Below are 15455 nucleotides of genomic sequence, written 5' to 3' on the forward strand. Positions count from 1 at the left end.
TGTTTTCTGTAGACCCTTATTTGTATCAATGTCCAATATAGGCTGTGCCTGACTACCACAGAAATATATTATACTGTCAGTAGTACCATTAGCAACTAGCAATGTTCCTTAACAGTGAGATGTGGATGTGACATGTATTATGGCCTGTGGATACTTTTACAGTCTTCTATCAGCTGATATTAATAATGATTGAATGATCGCGTGGTCAGTGCTATTTTGAAAGTATGTTTCTAGCTGCTGTGCCATTTCAATCACAACTGTGTCAGAATCACTTTATCACTAGCCATCTTCATTCTCATACAATATCTGTTCACTTTGCAGTGACACACATACTCATGTACAAAAGTTGAACCAGAAGCTTGTATCTAATATCCTGTTGTCCATGCGAAAATGAATTGAAAAACTTCCATAATACAAAATGAGATCTTTTGGTTATTTTATATAAAATGCATGGGGACTGCACACCTCTCTCTCTCTCTCTCTCTCTCTCTCTCTCTCTCTCTCTCTCTCTTTCTGCCTCTCTCTCTCTCTCTATCTATCTCTCCCGCCTCCCAACCCTAATGCCATTTCCATTATTAGTAAATGCTATCATTAAGTGCTACAGTCATTAAATATACCTTTTTCTTTGTTCCAGCATGAAAACTTTGAGAGGAATGAGGAAGTAACTATAGTTCTGGGCAATGAAACTTGTGATGTTGATTCTGCAGTGTGCTCACTAGTGTATGCGTATATAAGGCAGGGCCTTAGCACTGTGTTGCAAGAAACCAAACACTATATACCTGTGCTTAATATAAATGAAGAAGATAAAGTACTCAAAGCTGAAGTATTCTATTTTCTTGAAAAATATGGTGTACCAGTTGACTGCTTACAATTTAGGTAAGTTCTAAATATTTAAAAAATGGCGCAGTTGTGTCTTTTTGTGTGATCTCTTTGTATTAGCTACCTTCCATGGCCTATTTTCCCAGCCACATTATGATGGGTCTTGTAAATGAGCATGTTTCATGGAGTGTCGTGCCTTGTGGTACTGGTATGTTGTTAATATGACGTATCTCAGCTATGCATTATTGGGAAAAATCCAAATATTTCACCTAAACACACCTGAAGATAGAAGTTATCTTCTGAAATATGTAGTGTGGGAAAATTCAGTTCACTGGCAAAGGTCAAACATTTTGTTACTGCATATTTAACGTATGTTGGCAAAAATGTACATATAGTGTTGTAATACAAGAAGATAACAAGTTCCGTGATGGAGAAATATTTTTTTATGTTTTGGAGTAAACTCGCGATTATCCGCAGTAATTGGAGACCTAAAAACCATGGATAATCAAATTCAACAGATAATGCACTGTTAAAGTACACCATAATATATTAGGGTTGTTTGAAAATAAAAATTAATTACATTATCATAATTAAATTCGTTAATGTTTATAATAATTTCTACTTTAATCATCATAGTATATGTGAAAATTCGGTACTTACAATGAATACTGTACAATCCTATTTCACACTGCCTTACACTACTTTGAGACAAAATATAGTCCAGGTCTTGCAGTGTTGAAGCAGCACATTGTTTACTACACTCTTGTAGTAATGTGAGATTACCGCTCACTCACAACAACTCCTGAGTTAAAGGAAAATTTCCAGCAGCAAAATAGTGGGAGAAATAGGCCAGGATAATCTGCAAAGTGTATATATAATCCACCCACGGATAATTGAGGGTTTACTGTAATAGGTGTACAATTGCATAGTCAGTATTTTTGTTTTATATTCTAGTACCCTACAATAATGGCGAGTCATGCTTGGAAAACAGAGTGAAGATGATACTGTTAATGTTTGCAGCCATTTCTCCTCAGCTGTTACTTCTATTATGCTTTATCATATAGATAAGAAAAATTCCATCTTTTGGAAATAAATATTTTATTTAAAAGGAAGGTCAGCTTTGGCTGTAATATTGGTAAAACATCAATATTATGGCCAATGCTGACCTCCCTTTTAGTTTAACATATATGGTCATTGTGCACACAGCACTCCATGGAGTCGCCAATCAATGTTTTATTTGTGTCCCAATGCACATATCCATTGTACACTGCACAAACTGTAGGGCATACAGCAGACTGCCACAGATTGTGAGCCATACCATGTGCAATATGGAACACTATAAGGTATATCCAGAGGAATGTTTAAATGTGATCTGTCCATTGCAATACTGTACTGTGTGTTTCTAGTACCTACATATAGAACAACAACAACAACAAATGTGTGCGCACGCACACACACACACACACACACACACACACACACACACACACACACACACACAGAGAGAGAGAGAGAGAGAGAGAGAGAGAGAGATCGACTAACTGACCGACAACTAACCAACCGATGACTGTCCGACCTAGTCAAGCTAGTAGTTGAAATGCTGTTCTGGCATCGCGAATTAGGTTTTCTGTGGTTCTTGTGACTCAGTATAGCTGAATATCGAGATGGCTACTTCAGCAAGAATGTGAGTAATTGCATTCCAATCTTATCCATGTTAATCTGTTCCTCCTATTGCAGTTGTATTCCTGTTGACAAAAATGGGAAGAAAAGTGGTGATGCTTACACTTATGACTACATTTGTTACATTTAGTGTGTGGTAATTAGCATACATGAGAAGTTGTAAGGGGCATCATCATCATCATCATCTATTTGCCCCATTAAATGATTTGCCCACTCCAAGTACTGAGCTCAGGCATGTCTGTAACTTCTTCTTTAATGAGCAACAGTCTTGGGCAAATTTCAGCCAGTTAACTCTAACAATCTTCCACAGGTCTGGGTCCATTGGTGATCATTTCTTCTGGCAACATGGCTGGCCCATTGCCATTTCTCCCCCATTGCCATTTCTTAATGGCTGTTCTCTTCAGTATGTCTTTGACATCAGTAACTGAGCTGATGCCATTTTTTGGGTCAATCCCAACATAGAGCTTTTCATGCCTCGCTGTACAGTTATCATTTTCATCCTGTATATTCACAAAGTGTCCAGCTCTCACAGCTGGGAGTCAACAAGGAGGGAGCACATTGAACAAAAACTATCAGTTTTACTGCCATATTTGACCTTAAAGATAACTGAATGTCACCTAAATGGTTGACAGAGCAGCTTGTTGTATACAAAGATTCCTGATCTTATGTCTGCAAGCATATTTACAAGCTGTCCTAGGTAAATGTATTCTGTGACAGTCTCCACTTATGAAACTATATTTCTTATTTACTCCTGCTCTTTTTTAAATGGAGAGACATGCTTTTTCTCTGGATCCTATATACACACACTTTGTCTTTTGTGTTAAAATTTTACTCAGCATGTAATGTGCATTGTACAAAATATTATTTACACCATTAGCACAGTGTATCAATATGAAATTTTATGGTACTTCCTGTTGCGGGTGTCGATGGTCGAACCCAGGACTCCAGATGGCTGAGCTGAAGCCGAGGCCCATTGTGCCGTTTCTTCTCAGGAGGCTGAGCAAGTTCAATAGCATCAAGGGGCAGTGCAGAGTGATACAGTGGTATTTGGAAGCATTGCTTTATTCACATAATTTACAGTACTTCGGTGAGTGCAGCGTAGTGTCAGTGTGTCGCGCGCAGCACTTTTCCGCGAGTCCGGCCGGCTCAGCAACTTCTGGTATGCTGACGCCACTGCTCCGTCATCAAGGCCGCTCAGCTGGGAGTCTGCAACGCTCTGCCCGGTCGCTGCCTGCCGAGGCGTCGCGTCTTTCAACACATAGCTGCCCACGATTCCGGAGACTGTTACAGCCCCTGGCCCTCGGTTCCCTCCACCCCGTTTAGCCTGCTCTGTCCGACCATGGCTCGAAGGTGGTTGTACTGGTCACCCGTGGCCTTCGGGCCGCTGCTGCTCCCAGGACAGGTCTGGACTCGAACCTGTGGCCTCATGGATGTTATGCTGCAACTTGCCACTAGTGGTGCTTGCCAAATGGCAACATACGCCACCGTCTCTGGTGCCACTGCAGCACTGCCGCACCCCTCCGCAGTGTATGCCTCTCCCAGACTCTGGTACGCCACGAGGGAAGTGAACAGGGCCCGTCCTGGACCCGCTGCAGACTGCTGTCACTGCCCTCCTTCAGGCAGATCATGCTGTCTCCAAGTACCCGGCTGCCATTCCGTCCTGCCCCTGTGTTGTGTCCCTGGAGGTGGAATACAGCCCGAACAAGTACATACAAACAAGGTACAGGTTTACACAGAATATTTACAACATCTTTGCCAGACTGGCCCCTATAAGTGTAGACCAGCATGGGTGCGAACCGACTCTCGACTGACCTGGCACACACTCTCTCAAGCTAAAAGTGCCTGACTATTTATCATCCTTCTCCTTTCACTTCTGACGTAGTGTCAGAGAGAGACAGAAACTATGGCATGGGTAAATTCCCATACATCAGCCACTTACACATGGCCACTCCCGGCTCTGGCCTACTGCTTTGCCTCATAAATCGCAATAACTTGTAGCAATGCTGCAGTTCCCTGCCTCGCTGTTTCACCACTCCAACAAATCATACATGCAATACGCTGGCACAGCTCTGTGCCATGTTTACTCTGTCTGGCCTACCGGCTGCCAACTATTACCACACAGTGCCGGCAGGGCCAGACCTCATTGCCCAACGGTGTCTTTACTGAATTTTAATAATATTCCCCTTTCCTACAACTAAGACTAGTACTATCGCAGCATTACTGCTGTAACAAATTATGTTCATGTTATCTTGGTTATAGAACCTTTCACTGATTACATCCTTGTTATGTTGCACCACCATATTGATAGTGGCTTACCGGGGTGCTAGATTAGTTTTTTACTGCATTGGATCATGTTCACATCAACTCACCACCATGTGAAACATATCAGTTGTTTCACAAATAAGATACATTTACTCTGTGAAAATATCGATACATGCTGTCCATTTATATAACTATGTTTATTACTCTTAATTTACAACAAAATTTGATAAATGCAACCCAAACACATACATACAGCTTAGCTCAGAAATTTATCTACAATAGGTTTTTCCAGTTCATGTGCTAGCTGGGGAGTAGCCGGATACTCATAGGCACAGATGGGCAAATAGTTGACGCTCTGGCAGTAAGGCTGTTGGGCGATAGCTTGCGTGACATTTCTGCACCAGCTGATGCCTGCATGCTGTGTTGGCCAAATGGTTTATGTTTAGTCAGAAAGTGTGCAATAGGATCTCTTAGTGGGTAGCCTATGCCAGCTGCACCTGCCGATGACCGAGCTGAGGGGTGGCTCGTGGTGCCTGTGCCCTATGGGGCAACTTTAAGACAACTTGATCCAAGGAATAGGAGTTGTGAAGTAATAAGGATTTAAATTTGTTCTTAAAACTTTCATTATCTGCCAGCATTTTTAATTCTCGAGAGAGCTGATAAAATATTTTTATGGTTGCATTTTTTGCAAGAGTAAAGCCCATTTCACATGGAGTAAGATTTGGTGTAAGTTTTTTTCCTGGCTCACGTGATGGCTGCCAAGTAAGCTCTGTTGTGTGCTAGGCTGCTACCTTGCTGGGAACTCTGCATGTTTTCTATGATAGATCCAGTGTTATTTTGCTTGTAAAATGCTTTGAGTGCTGCCTGCCGTGGGTAATTGTGAGGTGTTCCCACTTCTGACACCATGCCTTCAAACCCTGACCAGGATGCTTTCATCACTATTCACTTTCATCCTGTTGTCTTTCATTGTGTACAAATTGTATACAAAACAATGGCACTACAGTGGACCGAGGAAGCAACTAATGCTTTGATATGTGTGTACAGGAAGGAACTGCGTCTATACGTAGTAAATAGAACAAAATAATTTAATAAACACTATTGCACAGAACCACTCACAAGGACTGCAAATTGTGTGTGCCTCATTCATCCAAACGCTACAAGCAATGATTGCTACACAAAAATGCATGGTCTGTGGTGTCAGTACAGTGTTGAACACACGAAAGTGAGGTCTTCAAAGATGAGTGCCAGTGGGCTGAACGATGTAAGTACAAAATCATATGTTTTCTAATATGTTATTTTTTAAAATTATAGCACAGCCTTGTGATAATGTTGCATTTAATAGTACTGTGATGCATATACAGAAAATAGGTAATATTATAGTGGATTTTCACTTCTGATTATTTTGAAAATACATAATCTTCAATAACCAATGAATTGAAATGTAGTTTCCCCACCAGAATTTTATTGTGGTTAATATGAACTTACAATTTTGTAGATGTACAAACTAGCTCTGATACTATGATAAATTACTAATCTTGGCAGTCCAATTGCTACCAGTGCCTAGGTGGACAGTCCTTGGCAGTGAACAATGATGAAAGTAAATAGGTAACTTATCCAACTATTTACTTAAGGCAAAAACTGAATTTTATAGCCCTTATACACTGTGCATGTCCAATTAAAATTCTGTGACAAAAAGTTTGAATTAAATTTTAGAAATTGTCATAAAAGCTACCCCTGATTGGGGAACTACTGCTTGCATTCTTTACAAAACTTCAGTATACTTAGCTGTTTTATTGCAATGTTAAGCATTTCATTCAGTTATAGTACTGCAGTAAATTACAGTATGTTCTGCAATTTGCATGCAAGCAGTGAGTCTTTGCATTCAGAAAGTTGAAAAATGCAGCAGTCTCCACAGCACTTTGTGGAGGAGTGCTGTAGTCTGGATTTACATTTACTGAATCCAGTGTGCATTGTTAAACAAATTGCAGAACCAGCAACAGTACCAGTAGAACCACCACCACCACCACCACCACCCACCACCACCACCTCCTACCCAGCAGACTCCAGAGTAGAAGGAGAAACAGGAAGAGGTTTCGTGATAGTTACATGTCTGTAGTCAGACTGATTGCACAAAAAATATATTTGAAACAGGCTCACCAACAAGCTGCTGCCAAATCTGCCATTGACAACCACGTGGATTTCATTGGCATGATAGCCAGAGAAATAACTGAAACAATAAGATTTCAATTAATGATTGCCATGGTTGAAAAGACAAAAGGCATGAGGATAACTTATAAATATATCATTTGACTTTCCTGTTTTCAATATTGAATTAGTTCAGCAAACCATGCATTTTTGTGCAGCGGTCATTAGTGAATAGTGTTTTATTCGTCTCATAACATACAGTTTCTAGCCGGCCAGAGTGACCGTGCTGTTCTAGGCGCTACAGTCTAGAACCGAGCGACCGCTATGGTTGCAGGTTCGAATCCTGCCTCGGGCATGGATGTGTGTGATGTCCTTAGGTTAGTTAGTTTTAATTAGTTCTAAATTCTAGGCGACTGATGACCTCAGAAGTTAAGTCGCATAGTGCTCACAGCCATTTGAACCATACAATTTCTAATCATATGATTAGTGTAGAGGAGACACGTAAAAAAAAAAGGATAACATAACTTAGATCTAATTGGTACAAATAATTTTAACATTAATATAAACTTCCCCCCCCATGAACCATGGACCTTGCCGTTGGTGGGGAGGCTTGCGTGCCTCAGCGATACAGATGGCCGTACCGTAGGTGCAACCACAACGGAGGGGTATCTGTTGAGAGGCCAGACAAACATGTGGTTCCTGAAGAGGAGCCTTTTCAGTAGTTGCAGGGGCAACAGTCTGGATGATTGACTGATCTGGCCTTGCAACATTAACCAAAACGGCCTAGCTGTGCTGGTACTGCGAACGGCTGAAAGCAAGGGGAAACTACAGCCGTAATTTATCCCGAGGTCATGCAGCTTTACTGTATGATTAAATGATGATGACGTCCTCTTGGGTAAAATATTCCGGAGGTAAAATAGTCCCCCATTCGGATCTCCGGGCGGGGACTACTCAGGAGGACGTCGTTATCAGGAGAAAGAAAACTGGCATTCTACGGATCGGAGCGTGGAATGTCAGATCCCTTAATCGGGCAGGTAGGTTAGAAAATTTAAAAAGGGAAATGGATAGGTTAAAGTTAGATATAGTGGGAATTAGTGGAGTTCGGTGGCAGGAGGAACAAGACTTTTGGTCAGGTGAATACAGGGTTATAAATACAAAATCAAATAGGGGTAATGCAGGAGTAGGTTTAATAATGAATAGGAAAATAGGAATGCTGGTAAGCTACTACCAACAGCATAGTGAACGCATTATTGTGGCCAAGGTAGACACAAAGCCCATGCCTACGACAGTAGTACAAGTTTATATGCCAACTAGCTCTGCAGATGATGAAGAAATTGATGAAATGTATGATGAGATAAAAGAAATTATTCAGGTAGTGAAGGGAGACGAAAATTTAATAGTCATGGGTGACTGGAATTCGTCAGTAGGACAAGGGAGAGAAGGAAACATAGTAGGTGATTATGGATTGGGGCTAAGAAATGAAAGAGGAAGCCGTCTGGTAGAATTTTGCACAGAACGTAACTTAATCATAGCTAACACTTGGTTCAAGAATCATAAAAGAAGGTTGTATACATGGAAGAATCCTGGAGATACTAAAAGGTATCAGATAGATTATATAATGGTAAGACAGAGATTTAGGAATCAGGTTTTAAATTGTAGGACATTTCCAGGGGCAGATGTGGACTCTGACCACAATCTATTGGTTATGACCTGTAGGTTAAAACTGAAGAAACTGCAAAAAGGTGGGAATTTAAGGACATGGGATCTGGATAAGCTGAAAGAACCAGAGGTTGTACAGAGTTTCAAGGAGAGCATAAGGGAACAATTGGCAGCAGTGGGGGAAAGAAATACAGTAGAAGAAGAATGGGTAGCTCTGAGGGATGAAATAGTGAAGGCAGCAGAGGATAAAGTAGGTAAAAAGACGAGGGTTGCTAGAAATCCTTGGGTAACAGAAGAAATATTGAATTTAATTGATGAAAGGAGAAAATATAAAAATGCAGTAAATGAAGCAGGCAAAAAGGAATACAAACATCTCAAAAATGAGATCGACAGGAAGTGCAAAATGGCTAAGCAGGGATGGCTAGAGGACAAATGTAAGGATGTAGAAGCTCATCTCACTAGGGGTAAGATAGATACTGCCTACAGGAAAATTAAAGAGACCTTTGGAGAGAAGAGAACCATGTGTATGAATATCAAGAGCTCAGATGGCAATCCAGTTCTAAGCAAAGAAGGGAAGGCAGAAAGGTGGAAGGAGTATATAGAAGGTTTATACAAGGGCGATGTACTTGAGGACAATATTATGGAAATGGAAGAGGATGTAGATGAAGACGAAATGGGAGGTAAGATACTGCGTGAAGAGTTTGACAGAGCACTGAAAGACCTGAGTCGAAACAAGGCCCCCGGAGTAGACAACATTCCATTAGAACTACTGACGGCCTTGGGAGAGCCAGTCATGACAAAACTCTACCATCTGGTGAGCAAGATGTATGAGACAGGTGAAATACCCTCAGACTTCAAGAAGAATATAATAATTTCAATCCCAAAGAAAGCAGGTGCTGACAGATGTGAAAATTACCGAACTATCAGTTTAATAAGTCACAGCTGCAAAATACTAACGCGAATTCTTTACAGACGAATGGAAAAACTGGTAGATGCGGACCTCGGGGAGGATCAGTTTGGGTTCCGTCGAAATGTTGGAACACGTGAGGCAATACTGACCTTACGACTTATCTTAGAAGAAAGATTAAGAAAAGGCAAACCTACGTTTCTAGCATTTGTAGACTTAGAGAAAGCTTTTGACAATGTTGACTGGAATACTCTCTTTCAAATTCTGAAGGTGGCAGGGGTAAAATACAGGGAGCGAAAGGCTATTTACAATTTGTACAGAAACCAGATGGCAGTCATAAGAGTTGAGGGGCATGAAAGGGAAGCAGTGGTTGGGAAAGGAGTGAGACAGGGTTGTAGCCTCTCCCCGCTGTTATTCAATCTGTATATTGAGCAAGCAGTAAAGGAAACAAAAGAAAAATTTGGAGTAGGTATTAAAATTCATGGAGAAGAAATAAAAACTTTGAGGTTCGCCGATGACATTGTAATTCTGTCAGAGACGGCAAAGGACTTGGAAGAGCAGTTGAACGGAATGGACAGTGTCTTGAAAGGAGGATATAAGATGAACATCAACAAAAGCAAAACGAGGATAATGGAATGTAGTCAAATTAAATCGGGTGATGCTGAGGGAATTAGATTAGGAAATGAGACACTTAAAGTAGTAAAGGAGTTTTGCTATTTAGGAAGTAAAATAACTGATGATGGTCGAAGTAGAGAGGATATAAAATGTAGACTGGCAATGGCAAGGAAAGCGTTTCTCAAGAAGAGAAATTTGTTAACATCGAATATAGATTTATGTATCAGGAAGTCGTTTATGAAAGTATTTGTTTGGAGTGTAGCCATGTATGGAAGTGAAACATGGACGATAACTAGTTTGGACAAGAAGAGAATAGAAGCTTTCGAAATGTGGTGCTACAGAAGAATGCTGAAGATTAGATGGGTAGATCACGTAACTAATGAGGAGGTATTGAATAGGATTGGGGAGAAGAGAAGTTTGTGGCACAACTTGACTAGAAGAAGGGATCGGTTGGTAGTACATGTTTTGAGGCATCAAGGGATCACAAATTTAGCATTGGAGGGCAGCGTGGAGGGTAAAAATCGTAGAGGGAGACCAAGAGATGAATACAGTAAGCAGATTCAGAAGGATGTAGGTTGCAGTAGGTACTGGGAGATGAAGCAGATTGCACAGGATAGAGTAGCATGGAGAGCTGCATCAAACCAGTCTCAGGACTGAAGACAACAACAACAACAATATAAACTTTCATTTTTCTTTTCTCCCTTTTGTGAAGGACAGCTACATTTACACACAAGACTATATGTAAATTTATCCTGCTCAAATGTTCAGTTCATCCTTCATGAACTCCTCAACAGTGTAGTAGCAGCATTTGACAACTATATCATAAAGCTTTGTTTTCAGTGTCTCTAGGTTCATACTCAGAACATTCTTTCCTTTTAGCTTGTTATGAATTTTCATTGCCATATACTGAGGAGACTGCGCATATAGATTTAAGCGATGAGTGGGAAGCATAAAATTGTCTTTGTTTATCGTGTTATACATGTGATTGAAAAAGTTTTTCTCGAATAACTCTAAATTGCTATGTAGAAAGGTAATAATATCATAGATGTATAAGGAGGGAACTGTTAATAACTGTTGTCTTTCAACTAGTGGGGGACATGATGTCCTTGGATGGGTAGTACACATGTTCCTTATTATTCTTTTCTGTAACTTTAGTATGCGCAATATATTGCTTGAATTTCCCCCAAAAACAATACCATACCTTACAACTGACTGAAAGTAGCTGTGGTATGCATTTTCCCTTGTATTCATGTCTGTTGCACCAGCTAATATTTGCACAGCAAATGCAAAGCTACATAATTTGTTTAACAGGTAGTCAACATGTTTATTCAAATGGTTCAAATGGCTCTGAGCACTATGGGACTTAACAGCTATGGTCGTCAGCCCCCTATAACTTAGAACTACTTAAACCTAACTAACCTAAGGACATCACACAACACCCAGTCATCATGAGGCAGAGAAAATCCCTGACCCCGCCGGGAATCGAACCTGGGAACCCAGGCACCGGAAGCGAGAACGCTACCGCATGACCACGAGCTGCATACCATGTTTATTCCAATTTAAATTTTTATCTAGGTTTAACCCTAAAAACTTCACAGAATCCACTTCTATATCCTGATTTTTATGAGTTATTTAAATTTCTTGGGGCTTTGACTGTTTTGTTCTGAATTGGATCATGTGGGTTTTGGATATGTTCAATCTTAATCCATTCAGTTGGAACCATGTTTCTAGTTTGTTCATTGTGTTTGTTATGTAGAGAGGAATGTTTTCTGGCTCCTGGTTTTCAATTAATACAGATGTGTCATCTGCAAATAAAATCGATGGAGCATTTATATTGTTTGGTAAATCATTAACATTGAACAAAAACAAAATAGGTCCTACAATCGAGCCTTGAGGGATGCCTTGGGCTGCTGTTTTCCATTTTGAGTAGTAATCCCCCAGGGGCTCAGCATTCACTGGCTGAGTACGGGCTTGGCGACCCCGGGGTCCTGAGCTGGGGACTGGTCTGCACCGCCAGTGTCCTGTCACCGTAACCCCCGGACATGCTTCAGCGACCACCGTGCGGCGCGGCGGTGAAATGTTGTGTGCTGCGGGGAATGATAATCTTGGCTTGACCGCCTGGATTGCGAGGAAGGCCAACCTCTATAAAAACCCCTCAATCTTTCGGTGTGCTCCGCGCCTAGAAGATGCATGGCTGTTGGGGTGGAACAGTCGCAAGCGGGCAACCTCTGGGGCACCTGCCGCACCCCAGTTGTATAAGGCTTACTCAGGCACGCGGGGCTCTGTCTGAGCGGACTTTTAGTTCCCTAGCTGCTCGTGGGACCGCAATGGACCGTTCGACCTCTACATTTCCCCCTACCAGTGGCTTGGGTGGGCCGCTGGTAGGAAAACACACCCCATCGAAAAAGTGGCTACGCGCTGCGAGTCCTCCAGCGCCTGGTGTTGCTAGAGATTTAACAGAATGTAGTAACGGAGCACATGCTGATAATCAGAATGTGTTTTTGATTATTAAAAGGAAGGAGGGTAGCTTTGAGAGGGTTTCTCCCTTTTACATCCACAAGGGTCTTGAGGGACTTGCAGGAACACTGAAATCTGTAAAGCGACTGCGCAATGGGACTCTGTTAGTTGAAACTTCTAGTTCCCGTCAAGTCGCTGCCCTTCGGAAAGCAACCTGTCTAGGAGAGTATGCTGTCGAGACCGAGCTCCACTCCACTTTGAATTATAGTAAGGGTGTTGTGACGTATAGGGACTTGGTGGATATCCCCATAGACGTGTTAAAATCTGAGTGGGCTGACGAAGGAATTGTTGACATGCAGCATATTATGAAACGAGTCAGTGGGGACCTCGTCAAATCTGACTCGTTTATTCTCACGTTCAATTGCCCGAGACTCCCAGAGCATGTTTAAGCGGGGTTCTTACGTTTGCCCGTACAGCCATATTTCCCCAACCCAATGCGCTGTTTTAAATGTCAGCGCTTTGGGCATACTACGTTGGGATGCAATGGGATAGCCACTTGTGGTAAATGTGGTCAGCCTGCCCATGACGGAGCCGATTGTTCATCGCCTGTGAAGTGCGTGAATTGCTCTGGGAGTCACCCTGTCTGGAGCGGGATCTGCCCCATCTATCTCGAAGAACGGATGGTACAGGAGATTAAAACATCTAAGCGCATCCCCTATGGTGAGCCCCTATGGTGGCTTTCGGAGATGTCGTTCCACTATAGACAACTTGACCCTGCTTGAGGCCGCCATCCAGCAGGCCTTTCTACGTAACCAGCATTGTCTAGGGGGCTTCTTTGACATTAATAAGGCGTATGACACTACTTGGCGCCACCTTATCCTCAATCAACTCCATGAGTGGGGCTTTCGTGGCCGTCTCCCCATCTTCATTCGGTCCTTTCTTTCTCACCGCCTCTTTCGGTATCGGGTTGGTAATGTGCTATCGGATTTGTACGTGCAGGAGAATGGTGTTCCTCAGGGCTGTGTTTTAAGTGTCACCCTCTTTGCCGTCGCTATTAACAGTATCACGTCCACTATCCGGAGTCCTGCCCAATGCTCCTTGTTTGTGGACGATTTTGCTGTTTTCTGTTCTTCCTCCAGTCTTGTCACTGCTAGTCGGCAGTTGCAGCTTACGATAAAGCGCTTAGAGGCATGGACTGCAAAGACGGGTTTTACCTTTTCTGCAGACAAATCTGTGTGTGTTCATTTTAATCGTTCTCGGCATCTTTTTACCACCCCTGAATTGCGTCTGAGGGACACCGTTCTTTCTTTTAGAGACACTGTGAGGTTCCTGGGCCTCACTTTTGATTCCAAGTTGTCGTGGTTGCCTCACCTTAAAGACCTCAAGGTGCGGGCCCTGAAGGCACTGAATATTTTGAAGTGTCTGAGCCATCGGTCCTGGGGAGCAGATCGGGCGCGTCTGCTGCAGTTTTATAGGGCTTTCGTCCGATCGCGTCTTGACTATGCTTGCACCGTGTATGGGTCAGCAAGGCCTTCGTATCTGAAGATCCTTGACGCAGAACACCATGAGGGTATTAGGCTGGCCACTGGTGCCTTCCGTACCAGTCCCATCCCCAGCCTGTGTGCTGAGGCAGGGGAACCGCCGCTCGCCATCCGGCGGAAACTCCTCATGGTGCGACGGGTGTGTCATTTCCTTGCCTGTCCTACCTCCCCTGCGTACCCTACCGTTGCCCAACCGCCTATGGAACGTCTCTTTTCCAGTCATGCCAGGGCAACGAGACTATTTGGGATTTGTGCCAAGCATTTGCTTGAGACCCTTGGTGTGGAGCGTGTGGCCCCCCAACGACAAGGTTTTTTTACTCGCCTGCCTCCCTGGTTGCTCCAGAGGCCCAGCATCCTTCTAGACTTGTCGGAGAACTGGAGGAACTGCACTCCGGCGTTTGTTTTTACCTCCTTATTTTACGATATTTTAAACCAGCATCCGGACCATGTACCTGTATTCACAGATGGCTCTAAACAGGGGGACTCTGTTAGTTGTGCTGTTGTTTTCCCTGATTGAGTCGTCAAGTTACGGCTTCCTGTGACGTTTACCATCCTCGATGCCAAATTGTTTGCAATCTTGCGGGCATTGGAGCAGATGAGATGTGTTCCCAGTCTTAAGTTCCTCGTCTGTTCTGACTCCCTGAGTGCCCTTCAGACCCAGCGGATACGGTCGTCCAGAACATCCATGATGCCCTACTCCACCTGCAACGGCAGGGGAAGGAGGTTTCTTTCTGCTGGGTGCCGGGACACGTGGGTATTAGGGGAAACGAACTGGCAGATGTGGCTGCCAAAGATGCATGTTCCCTCCCTCACGTTGTTGAATGTGCCGTCCCCCTCCATGCTGTAACCTCCCTTTTGCGTTTTCGTGTTATGCATCAATGGGAAGAGGAGTGGCTGGCAGTTTCTGACAATAAGCTGCGTCTGGTAAAGGCCACTACGCTACCATAGCGTACGTCCTACCAGTCATACAGGCGGGATGAGGTTCTCCTCACTCGCCTCCGCATTGGGCACAGTCCCTTAACGCATGGTTTTTTACTCCGACGGGAGGACCCCCCAATCTGCAGTGCTTGTGGCGTCAAGATTACTGTCCGCCACATTTTACTTGACTGTGTTTTATTCTCTGACCAGAGGGCGGTGGTTTCTTTGCCACCGGATTTGCCCTCTATTTTGCAAGACGACGCAGGGACAGTGGTTAAGGTCTTACGGTTTTGTGTCCTGTCCAATCTGTTGCCTCGGATTTTAGGGAGAGGGTTTTAATGTGCTGCTGGGTGACTGGCTCACCCAGGTTTTAGGTAAGAGGTCCGCCAGTCACGATTACCTCCTTGTTTCCCTTCGGTATCTGTTCTCTTTTCCTTGTTTCCTTTCCTTTT

At 43.1% G+C, this 15455-nt stretch overlaps 1 protein-coding gene across 1 annotated transcript in view; it reads left to right on the forward strand.

The window, feature by feature from the left end:
• LOC126299116 (exopolyphosphatase PRUNE1-like) overlaps positions 1-15455 on the forward strand; it is a 142148-nt gene that overhangs the window by 13662 nt on the left and 113031 nt on the right. The window contains exon 2 of the mRNA XM_049990816.1: positions 635-876. Coding sequence (XP_049846773.1) covers positions 635-876 — 242 coding nt within the window. The remainder of the gene's footprint in view (positions 1-634; positions 877-15455) is intronic.

Source organism: Schistocerca gregaria, chromosome X, assembly GCF_023897955.1.
Source record: "Schistocerca gregaria isolate iqSchGreg1 chromosome X, iqSchGreg1.2, whole genome shotgun sequence".
NCBI classification, from domain to species: Eukaryota; Metazoa; Arthropoda; class Insecta; order Orthoptera; family Acrididae; genus Schistocerca; species Schistocerca gregaria.